This window comes from Mugil cephalus, chromosome 12 (assembly GCF_022458985.1).
Source record: "Mugil cephalus isolate CIBA_MC_2020 chromosome 12, CIBA_Mcephalus_1.1, whole genome shotgun sequence".
NCBI lineage: Eukaryota > Metazoa > Chordata > Actinopteri > Mugiliformes > Mugilidae > Mugil > Mugil cephalus.
In genome coordinates, this window is record NC_061781.1 from 22,931,544 (window position 1) to 22,946,771 (window position 15,228).

The 15,228-nt window shown below is 43.0% G+C and overlaps 1 protein-coding gene across 2 annotated transcripts in view; it reads right to left on the minus strand.

Moving 5' to 3' along the window:
- LOC125017741 (rho GTPase-activating protein 20-like) overlaps positions 1-15,228 on the minus strand; it is a 60,116-nt gene that overhangs the window by 18,901 nt on the left and 25,987 nt on the right. The window contains exons 1-3 of one of the 2 annotated variants that reach the window (XM_047601210.1): positions 13,183-13,503; positions 10,068-10,153; positions 1,136-1,312 (exon numbers count right to left, since the gene is read on the minus strand). In XM_047601210.1, coding sequence (XP_047457166.1) covers positions 1,136-1,312; positions 10,068-10,153; positions 13,183-13,275 — 356 coding nt within the window. In that variant the 5' untranslated portion in view covers positions 13,276-13,503. Of the gene's footprint in view, positions 1-1,135; positions 1,313-10,067; positions 10,154-13,182; positions 13,504-15,228 lie in introns of those variants that run through there. The other variant, XM_047601209.1, reaches the window with a different exon arrangement.

Here is a 15,228-nt window from a genome sequence, read left to right on the forward strand (position 1 = left end):
TAGCCACTGGAAGATCATATAACCGACTTCCAACCTACAATAAACACATTTTTGTGTAACTGTGGTTTTAAAGGGATTCCGCAGGGAGCTCATCCGGATCTCCTTAAGTTTTGAATCTGACTTCATCTCCTTCAAATAACACATTACCAGAAATCTCTGACATGTGGCAATCTTTAAAAAAAAAAAAAAAAAACACCTAATATAGAAACAAAATATTAAAAGATTCAGTTATTTTCAGAGGTTAAACACAGGCACGCTCAGTAGGCATATATTTATTCGCCTCAAAATCTATAATTATAGAGGGAGAGAATATCCAAACGCACACATTTGGCACACAAACACACTCTCCCTGCTATTATATGGATATAAAGGCGTACACACACACATGCACACATGCACACATGCACACCATTTGACTTATTTTTCCTTTTAGCTCTTGCTAGCTTTCTAGCACATACATACCAACACACATTCCTCAAACTCACTCTGTGCTCAGCCACAGTGTATTAAAGCCAATTATAGAGTATACGCTCAGCGCTCGGAAGGGTCAGCTCCACCTACTGGCACATGACTCCCAGGAGAGGACCACAGACATCCTGCTGTGTCTGCACTGAAAGGTTTGTGTGTACAGTAAGTATACGAGTGCACGGAGCAGAAAAAAAAAAAAAATGTGCGTGCATGTGGATTTCAAAACCGTCCATGTGCTCTTTAAGGAGCTATTTTTGAACGTGCTTGTGTGTTGTCGTTTGCGGGGAGGGAGGCCCGTACTGTAGACCCGAGGCAGGCCAGTGCGGCTTTGATCTGAGCCAGGCTTCATATGGATTTAATTGGCAGGGAAATAATTACATACTGGGGGGAAAAAAGTGAGGGACGGAGAATCCAAAGAAGCGGAGAAGAAAGCAAAAGAGGACGGATGGATGTAACGCTGTCCTCAATGGAGAGATTTTTCATTTGCTATCAGTGTTTGAGAAGTGGATAGAAATAGAAGTCACTTCACAGCCTCTCAAATTAGTTTCACTCTATTTTTTTTTCCTGTTCAGGTCACTATATCCCAGTTTTCAGTGTGCAAAACCACATAAACACAGCCTGCTTCGGTCTCCCTGTCATTTCACAAAACAGGCAGGAGGAAACTTACTTGGCCTTAGCGACGAGCAGCGTGTCGGTGAAGAGGAAGAGGTGTCTCTCCTGCGTCTGCAGGCCGGTCTTTAGCTGCGTTTGGGCGTGACCCAGGAACAAGCGGCCTGGACTCTCGGCCAGGAAGGCCTGGACGAGGGGACACGACTCCGGGCTGACTGGCGTCAAGCAGCTTTCCCTATGGTAAAAAAACAAACGAAAAAAAAATGAAATTGTGACAATCATAAAGGCGCGCAGAATGGAAAACAAAAGGATCCCCGAAGGAGAAGTTTGTGGTTTTTGAATTTGTGATTGGAGGAATGCGCTGGAACAACAGGCTTGGAAAACCTTGTGTGGGCTGAAGTTCTCACAACAGCTACTGCAAAACGACCAGAGAGGGAAAAGGCAGCTGCTTAGTGACCAGCAGAAAAAAGAGTGAAAGTACGTTATCAGCCAATGATCTCTGCCAGGACAGAAGGAGGGTATCAAAGTCCGGACGGACACCTGGCCGAGACACCGCAGACCCCTTCTTAATAACTTTTCCAAATTAAGCTCTAAGTTAAACAAAGCTCCTCTAACATCTGAGCTCACTGAGCCTCAGGAATCAACTTTAAGAGGAAAGAGCATTAACTCAATGGGATGTAATTTGAACATAATTACCTCTGGGACGGTGTTGAGGCTCAGAATGTGAGCCTGGCAACACCAGGAGGAAACTAGTTAAATCTCAGTAAACACACAAGAATCCATTTGGATTTAGAGGCCGCTACAACTTTGAAGTTTGAACATTAGCAAGACGCAGTTATCAGCTAAGACATTTTTTTTTTTTAATTTTTTTATTGAGCTTTTATTCTGGCCACGAGATCAGAACTTCGATTCATACGTTTGGTTTTGTGGAGAGTCATATGCTCTCCCTTATTCCAGTGTTTTTACTGTAATGTATTAGCACTGGGGCTTTTCCAGGTCCATTCAGAGTGTGAAATAACAACCCTGCAGCGATCATATAACTAAGATCACGAGGCCCGTGCACTGTAGCGGTTGAGCAAGTCTTGGAAAAGGCTGCGATGGAGGTTTAAATGTCTAAATGTTTGCGCAAATTAATTGAAGCCTCATTATTTCCTGCGTTCTGTTTCCAGCTTCCATGAAATGGAGCATTGTCAGTAAAGTAAATATTGGACTGTTAGAACTGCTGTATAATTTTTTTTGGATGCAAATCATCGATGATGTTGCGTAAGTTAATTGGAGGACTCTGTTACCCATTACTTGCGAGTTTTTCGACCAGCACAAAGATGGCAAACAGTCGGCAGAGTTGGACGAAGAATGAGTTGGACTTGTACGTGAGGCAAATGGTAAATGACTTCTTTTTGCATCTAATCTGTCTCCTTTTATTTTAAGTTTTTCCCTTTTCTCGTTCAAATAAACCACGTTTAATTCCTTCTGCGCCTCTAAAACGGTTTCTAATGACAGAAATATCGCCTCATGTCATCTTCTGTCAATATGTCTCACTGATGGGCACATGTAAACAGAAGGGATATTTTTAGAGGAAGGGGAAATAATTTGAGAGCTCCATCCTTTCCTGTTTATCCCTCAGCACCAGATAAAAGACATGCAGTAAATCTCTGCTCACATGCACATTTTCAATCAGTCTCTTCCCCTGTGTCTCTTTCATGTACACAAATGTGCACAACATGCAAATATCTGCCTCTACTTTCTCCTTTTCACGTCTATGGCAAACCGCAGAGTCGCTGGAAAGTCAGAGGAGCTTATACTCCAGCTCCATTGCGTAAGTGATCGGTTACATAATTAATTAACGAAGAACAGACGACCACGCTGGAGTGCCTCCCTTCGCTTTGTTTGTGTTTGTGTGTCATCCCAAAATAAATCCAAATGGCAGCTCAGCTAAATTCAAAGAATGTAGCCAATTAGTCCACTGAAACTTAAAAGTAAGAAAAAACTTATAGGGTGGGGGGGTCTGTGGGGATTCGCTCCCTTTTTAGAGCCTCAAGTGGCCACTTGATGAACTGCATATTTCTGCACTACCACATCCGCTTCATCGCTCCTTGTGCTCATGTTTTTTGAGTTGTTTGTAAACCGTTCATCCTTGTGTGTGTGTGTCTGTGTCAGGCTGCATCCTGCTGCCATAACGGAGTGTCATTGCTATGGGGTGGGGGGGTGAGAGGGGTGGGGGCCTGGTCTGGTCTGGTCTAGGTGGGTGGCAACAAGCAACATCAATGTGAATGAATGCCAGGTCCAGACGGTTCCCAGCAGAACATTTAATTGTCACAAGATGACGGTCAGCGTTATTTACTTCTCCCGTCGGTGGTTTTAATGTTGTGGCTGATCAGTTTACAGGCTATAACAATTACAGAATGAGCTGATATAAAACAAGGCATGTAGTTTTTAAGTTTTTTTAACATACATAGTGTCATCCTGATAGAGTCTCATCATCAACGCTACAATTATGGCGGTAACTGCTCTCATAATGTCACATTCCATCACAGATTCATGGCTGAGGGGGAAAATCCACCACATGTGGACATTTTAAAGGATTTTGGGGGTTTCTGGATTAAGTTCTAAGTGAGATTAACACCACAGCAAAGGTCTGAAAAATCCTGCAGAGTTTATTCTCCTGTGTTCTTGTGGTTGATGCAGATCCGGGAAATGCCAGAAGAGCCCACACACACACACACACACATTGACAAACCTTCCTGTAAAGCCCCCTTTCACATCTCGCTGCACCCCCAAAAAAGACGACATCTTCCGTATTCACCGCACATCCCTCCCTCCTAAATGCGGGATTGACAGCTGAGCCGGGCGCCCTTTGAATCGGGGCGGATGAGCGGCTAATGGCTCCATTGTACGTCATGTGATGTTGATAAATTGAGAGTCCTCCCCGCCCGCGCACACACGGCCACTTTGTGTCCAATGCAGGAGAACTGTTGACTTTTTTTTGGGAAACACAATGAGGGGGGGCTGGAGGACAATGAACCGCACAACAGTGCATACTAATGTCTCATGTCGCATGAATATTTAAGGCGCGCCGGGAGAGATTTGTATATAGATGGTGATCCATGTTGTCGGGAGACGTTACACGGCAGAAAATATTTTACAGAAAATTAAGAATTACCAGACTTGAGTGACCGGCAGGGTTATGTAAAATATAAATACAAACAAAGAAAAGGAAGGAAAACAGACTGTCAGACATGTATTTTCACAATGAGCCTGTTACTGTTGCATCACTACACAAAGACACACATCTGATTCACAGGTTGGGATGAGGTTAGATAAGTGAAGTCTTAGTCATAGGTGTAAGTAGCACGCCCCGAGGAAAACAGCTGGAAAAACATCTGTAGCTTTCCCTCCCTTTCCTCCCTGTTTACTTTGTGTTTTTCCATACAGTTTCACCTTTTTTTTTCTTTTTTACTTAAAATATTCAATAAATAATGCATTGACGAGCTTCTACAACGGCCTGATCATTATGAATTTAATCAAATATTTAACATCAATGTCTCTGTTGTGTCTGGACGCACCACAGCTTCACCTCAGCTGTCACATAACCGACTTTAATGGAAGCAGAGCGACGGCCTCGGGGCAGAAATGACACACACTTATGTAACTCTGTCCATCTGTTCGACTGGGTTCACCGTGAGAATGTGTCAATGCGTGTGTGTGTGTTCATGTCGTCGCACTATATCATCGGTTTGTGTTCCAGCCGACTGGAATCTGGCGCCAAACTTGACTCCAGGGGACAACTATAAACACACACCAATCAGGTTTACAACATTGTGACCACCTTCCTAATGTTGTGTAGGTCTCTGTTGTCAGGGCTGTCGCAAGCGGACGAACAAACTGGGCAAATTTTTAGAGAGACAGCTCAGAGACGGCTGATATTGGTTGAATTTTCTAGTATAAATGCTGGGGGGGGGGGGGGGGGGGGTTTGGGTCCTATAGGTTGAGGGGAGGGGCCTCTGTTTGTGGATCAACCCGTAGATACTCAATCAGTTTGGGATCTAGTGAATTTGGTCCTGCTTTTCCTGTTTTTTTTTGTGTGTGTGTGTCAGGCTGCATCCTGCTGGGAGTGTCATTGCTATGGGGTGGGGGGTGGGGGGGGGGGGGGGGGGGGGGGGGGGGGGGTTGGTCTGGTCTAGGTGGGTGCTACATGTCTAAGTAACACCTACATGAATGAATGTCAGGTTCCCAGCAGAACACTGGATGATCACAAGATGGTTTTTAATGTTATTTAATTCTCCCGTCAGTGGTTTTAATGTTATGGCTGATCGGAATGGTTGGACACTCAATAAGAAGGTGTGACCAAACTTTTGGCTGGTACTGTTCATATGGCATCAGTCGAAAGCAAAAAAGACATGAATGAACAGAAGGATAAATATAAACCTTAATTTTTTCCGTATGAAAACATAGAGTAACAGAGAAGAGAGTCAGAGCTGTGATGGTGATTCACTCATTTACAACCAATAAATGAGTATGAGGTGTGCGAACGCGAGAAGATGAAGGCAGAGCGCGAGCACACGTGTGAACCTTCGCTCCTGCCTCCGCATACGAAGCGTTTCAGCAGCAGTTTGACCTCAGTCCTGCAGATAAAGGTCCTGCAGACGAGCAGCAGCTGACAGCGTTGCCCCGCGTGCGCGAGCGGTAGAAAAGACGTCATCTTCGAACTCACACCACTCTGTACCATCTCCTAAATCCACAGCGGCAGCTTTTGTTCATTAGCGACACAGCTCACTCCCATGACTCATACAGTTTCTCGGAAAAGTAACAATGAATTAACTGTGGTGCCATTCCTCGCTAATGCACAGCTAACGTTGGCTAATGCAGCTAACATGAGCGACATGAGCGTCTATCTTTATATTCTTTGAAGATGTGTTTTTTTTTGTGAGTTTTTTATAGAAAAAAAACTTGTTGAACTTATTTCAGCCAGAAAAGCCTTGAGAGTAAGTGCAGTCTGGTTGAAAGTGTCCTGAAATAGTCGTGAGTGGGCAACAAGCAGCCACAGCTACGATGCATGAACAGACAAAAGAGCCGCACGCTTTTTATTAATCCCAGGAGAATCGTACAGTTCTAGACTAAAACGTTGTCTCCAGCAAATTAAATCCAACTAAGACCAAGAGCACGAGCAGATTTTTCGAATCAAACTGACGGCTCCGCATAGTTTCGTCCTCCGTGCAGATTGGGCAAAAAAACACATACACATGCAGAGAGGATGAGGTCAGAATACCGAGAAGCTTCTCTTTTCTTTTTTTTTTTCAACCAGTAAAAGAGAAGTGACCAGAGGCTGTTAGCCATGATATCCTTAGCAGATCTCATTATTAAAAGCAGGAAATGTCTTTTGCATGAGGTGTATTTTCTGCGGGTGTCATTTTAAGGACCTTAATGTCCCCGAAAACAACCAGGGGAAATCAAAGAGCTTTGAAGAGCTTAGTGGATGTTTTTTAGGTTTCAGGACGGGAACAGAATTAGGATTAACTAGATACAATCGTATCCTGACAAAAGATACTCTCTACTCAAACAGAACGGAGAGCATGTGCGCATTAAAACGTAGATGCCGTCCACTTTTTCGGTGACATTTTAGCTGGTGACAAGTGAGAGTGGCCAGGTCAGGAGTGTGTTTTTATACTTTTATACGGTGCAGCCACCTTCCTCCATCATGTATGGATTTCATTGCCTGGGGGTGTGGGGGGGCAGGATTTATTCTCCGGTCTGTAACCATAATACCCTGCACTGTAAGCCCGGAGGTGGAGGGATGAGGTTATGCCTCTGGATGAAGTGTGACAGTGTGTGCGGAGGTGATGTAAACGGCTGAGCTAAGGTCCAGAGGCCCTCGCAGCGCCTCTCACCTCCTGATGGGAAAGGCAGAACAGAGGCGGCGAAAGAAAACGTCGAGGAAACGTCCAAGGTGTGAAATAAAACTCCCCTTTTTGCGAGAAAATGGTTCAAAAAAAAAAAAGAAAGCTCTTATACATAATGTTTCTGATTCATTCATTGTTTTGCTCCATGCATTGGTTTCGTTATGGCGCTATTATTATATGAAGCATAGAGGAACCAAGAGATGATCCTGGGGGTTCGGGAAAAAAAAAGAGGAAGAAGAACTTGAACACCAACTAAAGCTACTTGTGTTTTAAAAACTGACCCATTCACTTCTCCTTCGTTCCACATGGTCAAGCTAAAAGACCCAATGTGGCTTTGTGGTCGTCACCATTTCAATTTGAATTCACCAGATCAACCGGTTCTTCTGGAAGTCTGACTTACTTCTACGAAAAGACGCTTAAACCTCCTGTTAAACTCAAATATTACAAACACATTTTACCCTCAAGAAAATTATTAACCAAGTTTTTGTGTCAGGCACTTTGTTTATTTGTTGACTACATAAATAATCCCTTGTTACCAGTGAGATGACCTTCAATCTAATGTTATTTTTTAAATGATGAACGTTGATTGGGGTCAAATTGATGCCAAGGACAATAGGAGAGTTAAACTTCTCTTAGAGCACAGAACAAGAAAGAAAACGTTTGACTGTAGAAAGTATTCAAGACTTAAAAATTAGTATTTCCTCTCTTTTGTAACAACACAACAGCGCACAAACCACTTTGATGAAGCAATCATGTGCAAACCACTGACAAATGTTGTTCGCACGGACGGTACATACATCAATCAGCCACAACATTATGACCACTGAAAGGAGAAGTCAATAACATTTAAACCATCTTCTTCAATTCAGTGTTCTGCTGGGAAACTTCTGGACGCCTAAACCCAGACCAGACCAGACCAGACCAGACCAGACCAGACCAGACCAGACCAGACACCCCCACCCCATAGCAATGACACTCCTTGAGACACAAAAAAATGGCCAAGGAACAAAAAAACAAACAAAAAAAAAACATGAAGAACGTTACAAGGTGTTGACCTGGCCTCCAAATTCACTAGATCCCAAACCGATCAAGTATCTGTGGGATGATCCACAAACAGAGGCCCCTCCCCTCAACCCATAGGACCCAAAGACCCCCCCACTAATAATAAAATCCTGCTGCCAGACACTACAGGACGACCTCAGAAGAAGAAGAAGAAGAAGAAAATGTCCATTCTCTGACTGTTTTGTTGGCACGAGGGATGGGGGCTGTTTAAAGACAATCTGGGGGCCGAGGGCAAGAAGCAGCTTGGAGCCCCCGGTGGTCATAATGTTACGGCTGATTGGCGCATATTTCACTTGAATTCTTTAACTTTAACGTTAAAGCACCTGCTGACCAAATAAAACTCCAACACTATCACGACCTTAACCTGCTGAGTGTCATCTAACCACTGTAACTCCACGTCTCTCCCTCCCCCCTCTGGTGGAACCTCCGGACTTTAATGAACACACACACACACACACACACGCACACACACACACACACTCAGACATGGGAGGTGTTGACCCCAGGTGACCCCTGTCGGCCCCTACACCTCCTGATGAGAGGTCAAAGGTTAAGGGTGGCAGCTGAGAGTGTCATGTCCTGGCTCCATACCTACTCTTACTTAACGCACACACACACACACACACACACACACACACACACACACACACACACACACACACACACACAAAGACAGACCGGCCGGACTCGGACAAACTAAGTGACTCTGTCAGCCGGCCTCTGTTTGCTTTTCACTCAGCATTCGCTCCGTCTGGCTCAGCATCTCGCGTACGGGTCTGGATTACGAGACGCGTCCTTTCCAACTTCCTTCAGCGAACTCGCGCTCACACATTACGCCCCGAGAGCCCTGACCCACTTAACAGCGCTGGTCTAAATGGAGGAAGTGCAGCCCATCGCGATCTCCCCGCAATCACAAAAAAAAAAAAAAACTGCTGCAGCTAGCATGTACGACACGTACGACACAAACAAAAAAAGACAAGCGACAAATCAAGTTTCATGAGATTCGACTGCTCACTGGAGAACATTAAAAATTTTAAATCTGAGAGAGTTGATTGTTGTGCATATATCGAATGCAAAATGCAAAATTTTGGGGTCCCTTCTTCATCTCTCCATCAGATTTTGAGTCCTTGGCCTTAAAAACGTTGAGGACCTCTGTTCTTACGTATTTTTGCAAGAAATTACAGGCGACATTCCTCTCTTAGCAAACTTCGATTGCTCACTGGAGAACATTTAAAAAAAAAAAAAAAAGAAAAGAAATAGAGCACATTTTAAAGGATGAAAGCGCTTTCGGGACAAAATCTGTTTCAGTTTTTCTCTAAAAATCCCCCCAAATTGTGGCACTGGCAAAAGAGCTAAACAAGACAAACAAAGTTTCTAGTAAATAAATACCCTCCCCAAAGGGTTCGTAATGGCTTGTTTCCGACCCTGTCAAAGGAAGTGGAAAGGGATTTGTGTGATACGAGGGCGATGAAAAGCCCGATAGCTGCGGGAGAAGAAAGCTGCTCAATGAATGACTCAGAAAAGGCCGACCTCTCGGTTCCAACATCTGAGACAGATTTAAGCGACGAAGATGTCCGAGTTGTGTCAAACCCCTTTTTCAAAACGACCTGTATTTGAGGGATTATTAACGGGCTTTGTATCTGAAACCGAGCTCCTAACTTTTTTTTTTTTTTTTCGCCCGCTGCAGATCCAGATTTTCCTGTCAGGCTGGTGATTTTATCTGCAGCCTCCGCGGCTTCGCTCTGTCTAATCTCTGCGCTTTGAGCCCATAAATCCCCAGGTCGGTGTTTTCTGGGAAAAATTCACTGGAGAGCAGGAAGAGGTCGGTGCACGCGTTCATAGAAACTGCAAATGGCTGAGCAAGCGAGAATTTCACCAGTGTTTAGCTTTTATAAACTATTGAGAAAGAGTGACCTAACAAAGACTTCCCTATTAACATCATCCGCTGAGACGGAGCCAATAATGCGGTCAGCACCACAGGAGCTCTCTATCACTGAGGCATGTTTTATGTGCATGTGCATGTGCTCATACCTGGACGTGCTTCTGGATCTGGTAAGTGCTTTGCTGATGACCAGAGAAGGAGCCGACTGTCGTCTCTGGGCCAAGGTCTTCATCTTCTGCACATTTAAAAAGGAGAGACAGAGAAGACGGGTCAAGGTGAGCCAAGGTGCACAATTATTTGAAGGTTTGCAAACACCATGATGGACAGTGTTTACAGGCAGACAGAGAGAGAGAGGAGGGAGGGGGCGGAGGAAATGGCTGCAGGGCTACTTGAGGCCGGCTGCTGGCTGCAGGAAATACAGGATTTAAGGGAACGAGGAGGAGGACGTGGCTGAGAGAGAAAAGGAGAAGTGGCAGCGGAGAAGAGGAAGCGAGCAGAATGGCTAAAAAAGACGAGGGCAACGGGGAGACAGAGAAACGTATAATTTGAAGGTTATGTAATGTTTACAAAAGCTCATAATCCCACTGTAACATCATCAGTTGTAAGCTCCATCATAGAAGAACGACAGGCATCCCTGTGGCTGCCGCAGTCGTCTCAGTTCACCCGAATATATTCAGCAAAGCCTCCCACCCTCCCCCAAAAAAAGACGTTATTCAATCTGGAACAAGTCAGAAAAGAACAGCAACATAAATTAAATGAGGCTGTCGCACAATCTTTGGTTGATCAGACATTTTCTATACATTTTCTACCACATATTAAAATGTCTTTAAATACACATTAATGTGAATCTAATATATTTTAGTAAAGGGATGAATGGAGGCAGAAGCTTTCTCAATGGAGAAGTTTTGGGGCTTGAGCAACTTCTGTGACCAACAAAGTCTTACGAAAGCAACCGACATTAAATTCATCTATATAATCTTTCATTTGGGCGCTTTTTTAGCTAGTTTAGTTTAGTTGTATCCATTTATTCTATTGCAATTTTACTTGCTTCTTTCTAAATTCTGCTTTTATCTGTTGCTATCATATGTGTATTGCATAATAGTATTCATGCCGTCCAAACCAATTACGCCTGGAGGGAATAATAAAGTTGACTGAATCTGAATCTGAAAGTTGCTGCACGTCACGCCAGCATCCCAGGACACGAGACTGAAAATAATGGTGATATCACATATCAGAGCCCATTTAATTGGGCCTGAGGGAAGTTTTACGGTTAAATATTGGGTCAGCTTTTCCTCTGTTTGATGTCAGAATCTGATCCAGCTCGGTCTGCGAAGTCAGCAAGTCTGTAGAATCGGGCCTGAAGGTGACACCTTCTCGCAGCTGACAGGTGTTTGAGAAGATGGCACATCGACAGGGAAACACTTCACATACATGAGGTAAATGAGGCAACAAGGAAGAAGAAGAAGAAAAAAGAAGCAAGCCCTGATGTGTCTCATTATGCTGACTGTCTGCAGAAGCCAAAGAAGAGGAACCCTGAGCTGTAGACACGGCCTTAACAAAAAAAAAAAAAAAAAACACCAGTCATTTAAGCTTACGCTGCAGAACACACATGTTATGTATCTGTCACCCTTGTCAAGCGCAGCTCAAGATGACCATCCAGACAAGGTGACAACAGGCAACCGCTGAGCGAAAGAACCCAACGTGGAAACCTGACATTCATTAGTATTTCCACAATGAAAGCAAAGCTCCGGTTTCTCTGTTCGGGCTTGACAGCTCATTTGTCACAAACTTCCCGAAGTCGAACAGAGAAGCAATGATGGTGCATACCAGGCCAAAGAGCAGCAACCGCTCAAACAAAAATGCGCTGCAGCAACATCATTTGCAGATCCACGAGACTCTTTTTTTTACATGCTTGAATGCAAAGGCACGAGTGAATGTAAGATTTGTAACGGGTTAAGCTGGACGCTATCACCGGGGAAATGCAAACAGTCACGCTCTGATTCTCCTGCTAATCTGCAGCTGAGAAGAGATTTGCATTTGTGAGGAGTTTTTTAAGAAATAATCTTTTTATGGCGTTTCAAAGCACAAAAAAGACAAAAAGATTTTAGGTTTAGATTTATGCTCATGCAGCTGATTGATGGTCTCCAAATAGGGATCAACTTTGTCACCATTTCACAGCCTTTAGCGAATTTAAAATGAGTTTTATGTGCTCACACCTAATTTGGTGAAAGATGCAGTTTCTGGTTTCTACCACCGGCTGGAGGGGGGGCGCTGTTTACTGCAAGTTGACCGAGAAGCAGCTGATGGGGAATCACACATTTATCCATTACAGTCAAGAGACTGGAGGCAAATACCTGCAAGCTGCTTCTGTAGTTCAAGAGACTGAATTCAAAAATAATAAATCAAATATAAAATGATGCTTTTTAATATAATAATCTAAGTTTAGAGAAGCTCTGGTGTCTTCAAAGAGTGTGAATCATTCCTAGGAGTTTTTATTGTGGCTGCTAGTCCAAAAACACATAATCAGTCTTCTAGATATTACCCTGTTCTCTTGTTTGGCTCCTTTCTGACTCCTGGGCTCAGTCGAGTATTGCTTCATACAGCATAACTTAAACTAACATAGAAAAAAATAAATAAAAAGATGGGATTTGGCATTTTTTCCTGAACAAGAAGTTGCTTGATGAAGTAAAATACTGCACATATATATAAAAAAAAATCTCAATCTAAAAATAGTCTCTTTTTTCTTCACCACACAATTGAGATTCTAGACTGAAGATTTGATGCACAAACCCAAAGAACATTCACCAGGACAATGAAACGTGCTGAGACGTAGGATTTAGGACCAAATCGCAAATACAACGTGTAAAGATCTATTTTTTTTAGTCAAAATACCCGAAGAAAAGCGACAAGTAATCTCCCACTTCCAACCAGATTTAAAGTCACAGTCATTTATAAATGACAGAATGCAATCAATGTCAACATATCTGAGGCATAGGTGAGAAAATAAAATAAAGATTCTGCTTTTAAACTCTCTCTTCAGTACATACACATGTACTGAGAGGTTTTTTGGGGGAGGGATAGGTTGAGGCTGTGCCACTGGTTCTATAAACTGCAGCTTTCATACCTTAAAATAATCTAATTTTAATATTTTAATAGATCGCACCGGGACACTCGGTGCGCAAAAACGCACACACCAGGACAGACACTGAGCACAAAGGCAATTCATCCGCACCCAAGAGTCCAACACAGCAGCGTCTCCGGTACCTTTTTGTTGTCGGGAAGCGCTTTGCTCTCTCCCGTCAGAGAGTCGGACCTGTTCTGTCCCATGGTCCCCTGCTGCGGTGACATGGTTTCCATCAAGGCTGTATAGATCCACGGGGCCGGGCGCACCGACGGTATATTCCCATGATACGAATAAAAAGTCCAAAGTTTATCCTGCGGAGAGGAGGGCGCGAGTGTGAGGAGAATCCATGATGGAGAGGAGTCGATCCGAAGGGGAGAGGAGGTGAAACGTGCGCGCGGAGCTTCTCGTCTTTCTCTCTGTGTGCGTCTCTGTCTGAGCGGCGTTTGCTCTGAGCGCAGCGACCTCGGTCCGCCTCGACTGACTCTAATGTTGTCAAGTCTGATGGGATTAAACGAACAACTTCCGGTCCTAGTTTTCACGTGTATTTTCTTTTTTTCCCCCAATTAATTGTGAAGAACCAAATCCATGGAAATGTCATTAAGAGGAGACAATGGAATCATAAGGCTACTATAATAATAATAATAATAATAATAATAATAATAATAATAATAATAATAATAATAATAATAATAATAATGTGAACATTCCCGGCTGGATATTGAAGAAAAAGTTGTAATTATTTACTTCTGTAATTTACTACCTCATTCTTATTCTATTTTTAAGATTATTTTATTCTATTCTCATTCTTATTCTTATGTCTGTGTCTGGTTAATATGTGTTCTTTCTTATCTTAGGAATCTTGGACAAAACATTTGTCCATTTTGGGATCAATAAAATCATCTTGAATCTTGAATCTTGGAAACTTCCTGCAGCCTCAGACTGCAAATGGCCTTAAAAGTCCAATTTCTGGACTGGACTGATTGTAATTTGATTAATTGCAGAAGCTTTTATACATTTTCATTATTAAAGGTTATATAAACTGAGAAAGAAGCGTCATTATTAACGACTAGTTAAATCGAAAATCTAGTTTTTTGAATGGAAGAATGAAGTGAATGCACAGAAGAAAGGAAGGTGTGATATTCTGAGCATGCTTTGGACTGAAAAAAAATTAAATAAAATGGCAGCTTATAATTTGTAATTACAGCTTAACATTTTTTATTTAATACTTGATAAACCATAAAAAGAGAGAAATACATAATGTAAATTTATGTTTGATTCTCTTGATCTAAACACATGTATCAGTAAAAACGGTGGCGTCTTTAGATGTTGTTGAAATTGCTCTTAAACTTCCCTTCTTCACTTCCTTTTTGTTTGTTTATGTTTGTCTCTGCTATAAAAATCTAGATTGGACATATTGACTGAGCTTAAATCTGGCACTTACAGGTAATTAAGTGATAACTTATTCATATAAATAATGTCATATGCTATACCGCATGTGCCAAATTTCCCTCTTTTATTTTGAAGACAGAACAACTTGTGGTCACATCCGGTTCTAATCTACGTGCCTTGACGAGGCTCATGTACCTGAAAGCATGCTTTGGTTTAACTCTTGAGCTGTTCTCGCTTTCTGTGCGTGCGCGCGCGTGCGTGCGTGTGTGTGCACGTGTGTGTTTTTATTTGAAGCACCCATCATGTGTTTTCTTTTTCTGGCAGCCAGTGCCATATAGAAGCGGACTGTTCTTGTGTGAGTGACTGCGGTGAGCCGAGGGCCCGGTCCAGGTGTAAGAATGTGCTCCCAGGGCCAAGAATAACATGACTGATGAGGAGGAATGTCCACACTATTTTTTTTTCTGCACAGTCATGACGCATGCAGCATTTGACTTATAGTTTTATGTACAGTACACCTCGCTGTAGGAAACCTTCCTGCGTTTTCTAACAGTGTTTACTTTTAAAAAACAGTCTGACGGTAATCAGGGCGCAGGCTCCTCCATTAACTGACTTTGTTAGAGATCTGGAATTTTGCATTAAACCGAAGCCACGCCAGAAATGTTCCAAAACAAAGTACCTGTGTACCTGGCAGGACCGGCAGCCGCTGTACAGGTCACTGTCTCCTCTGCACAAACGCAAAGGTATGCAACAACTGTCGCATCTTATCTGTCCCCAGAAAAGTGGCATGCATGAGAGGA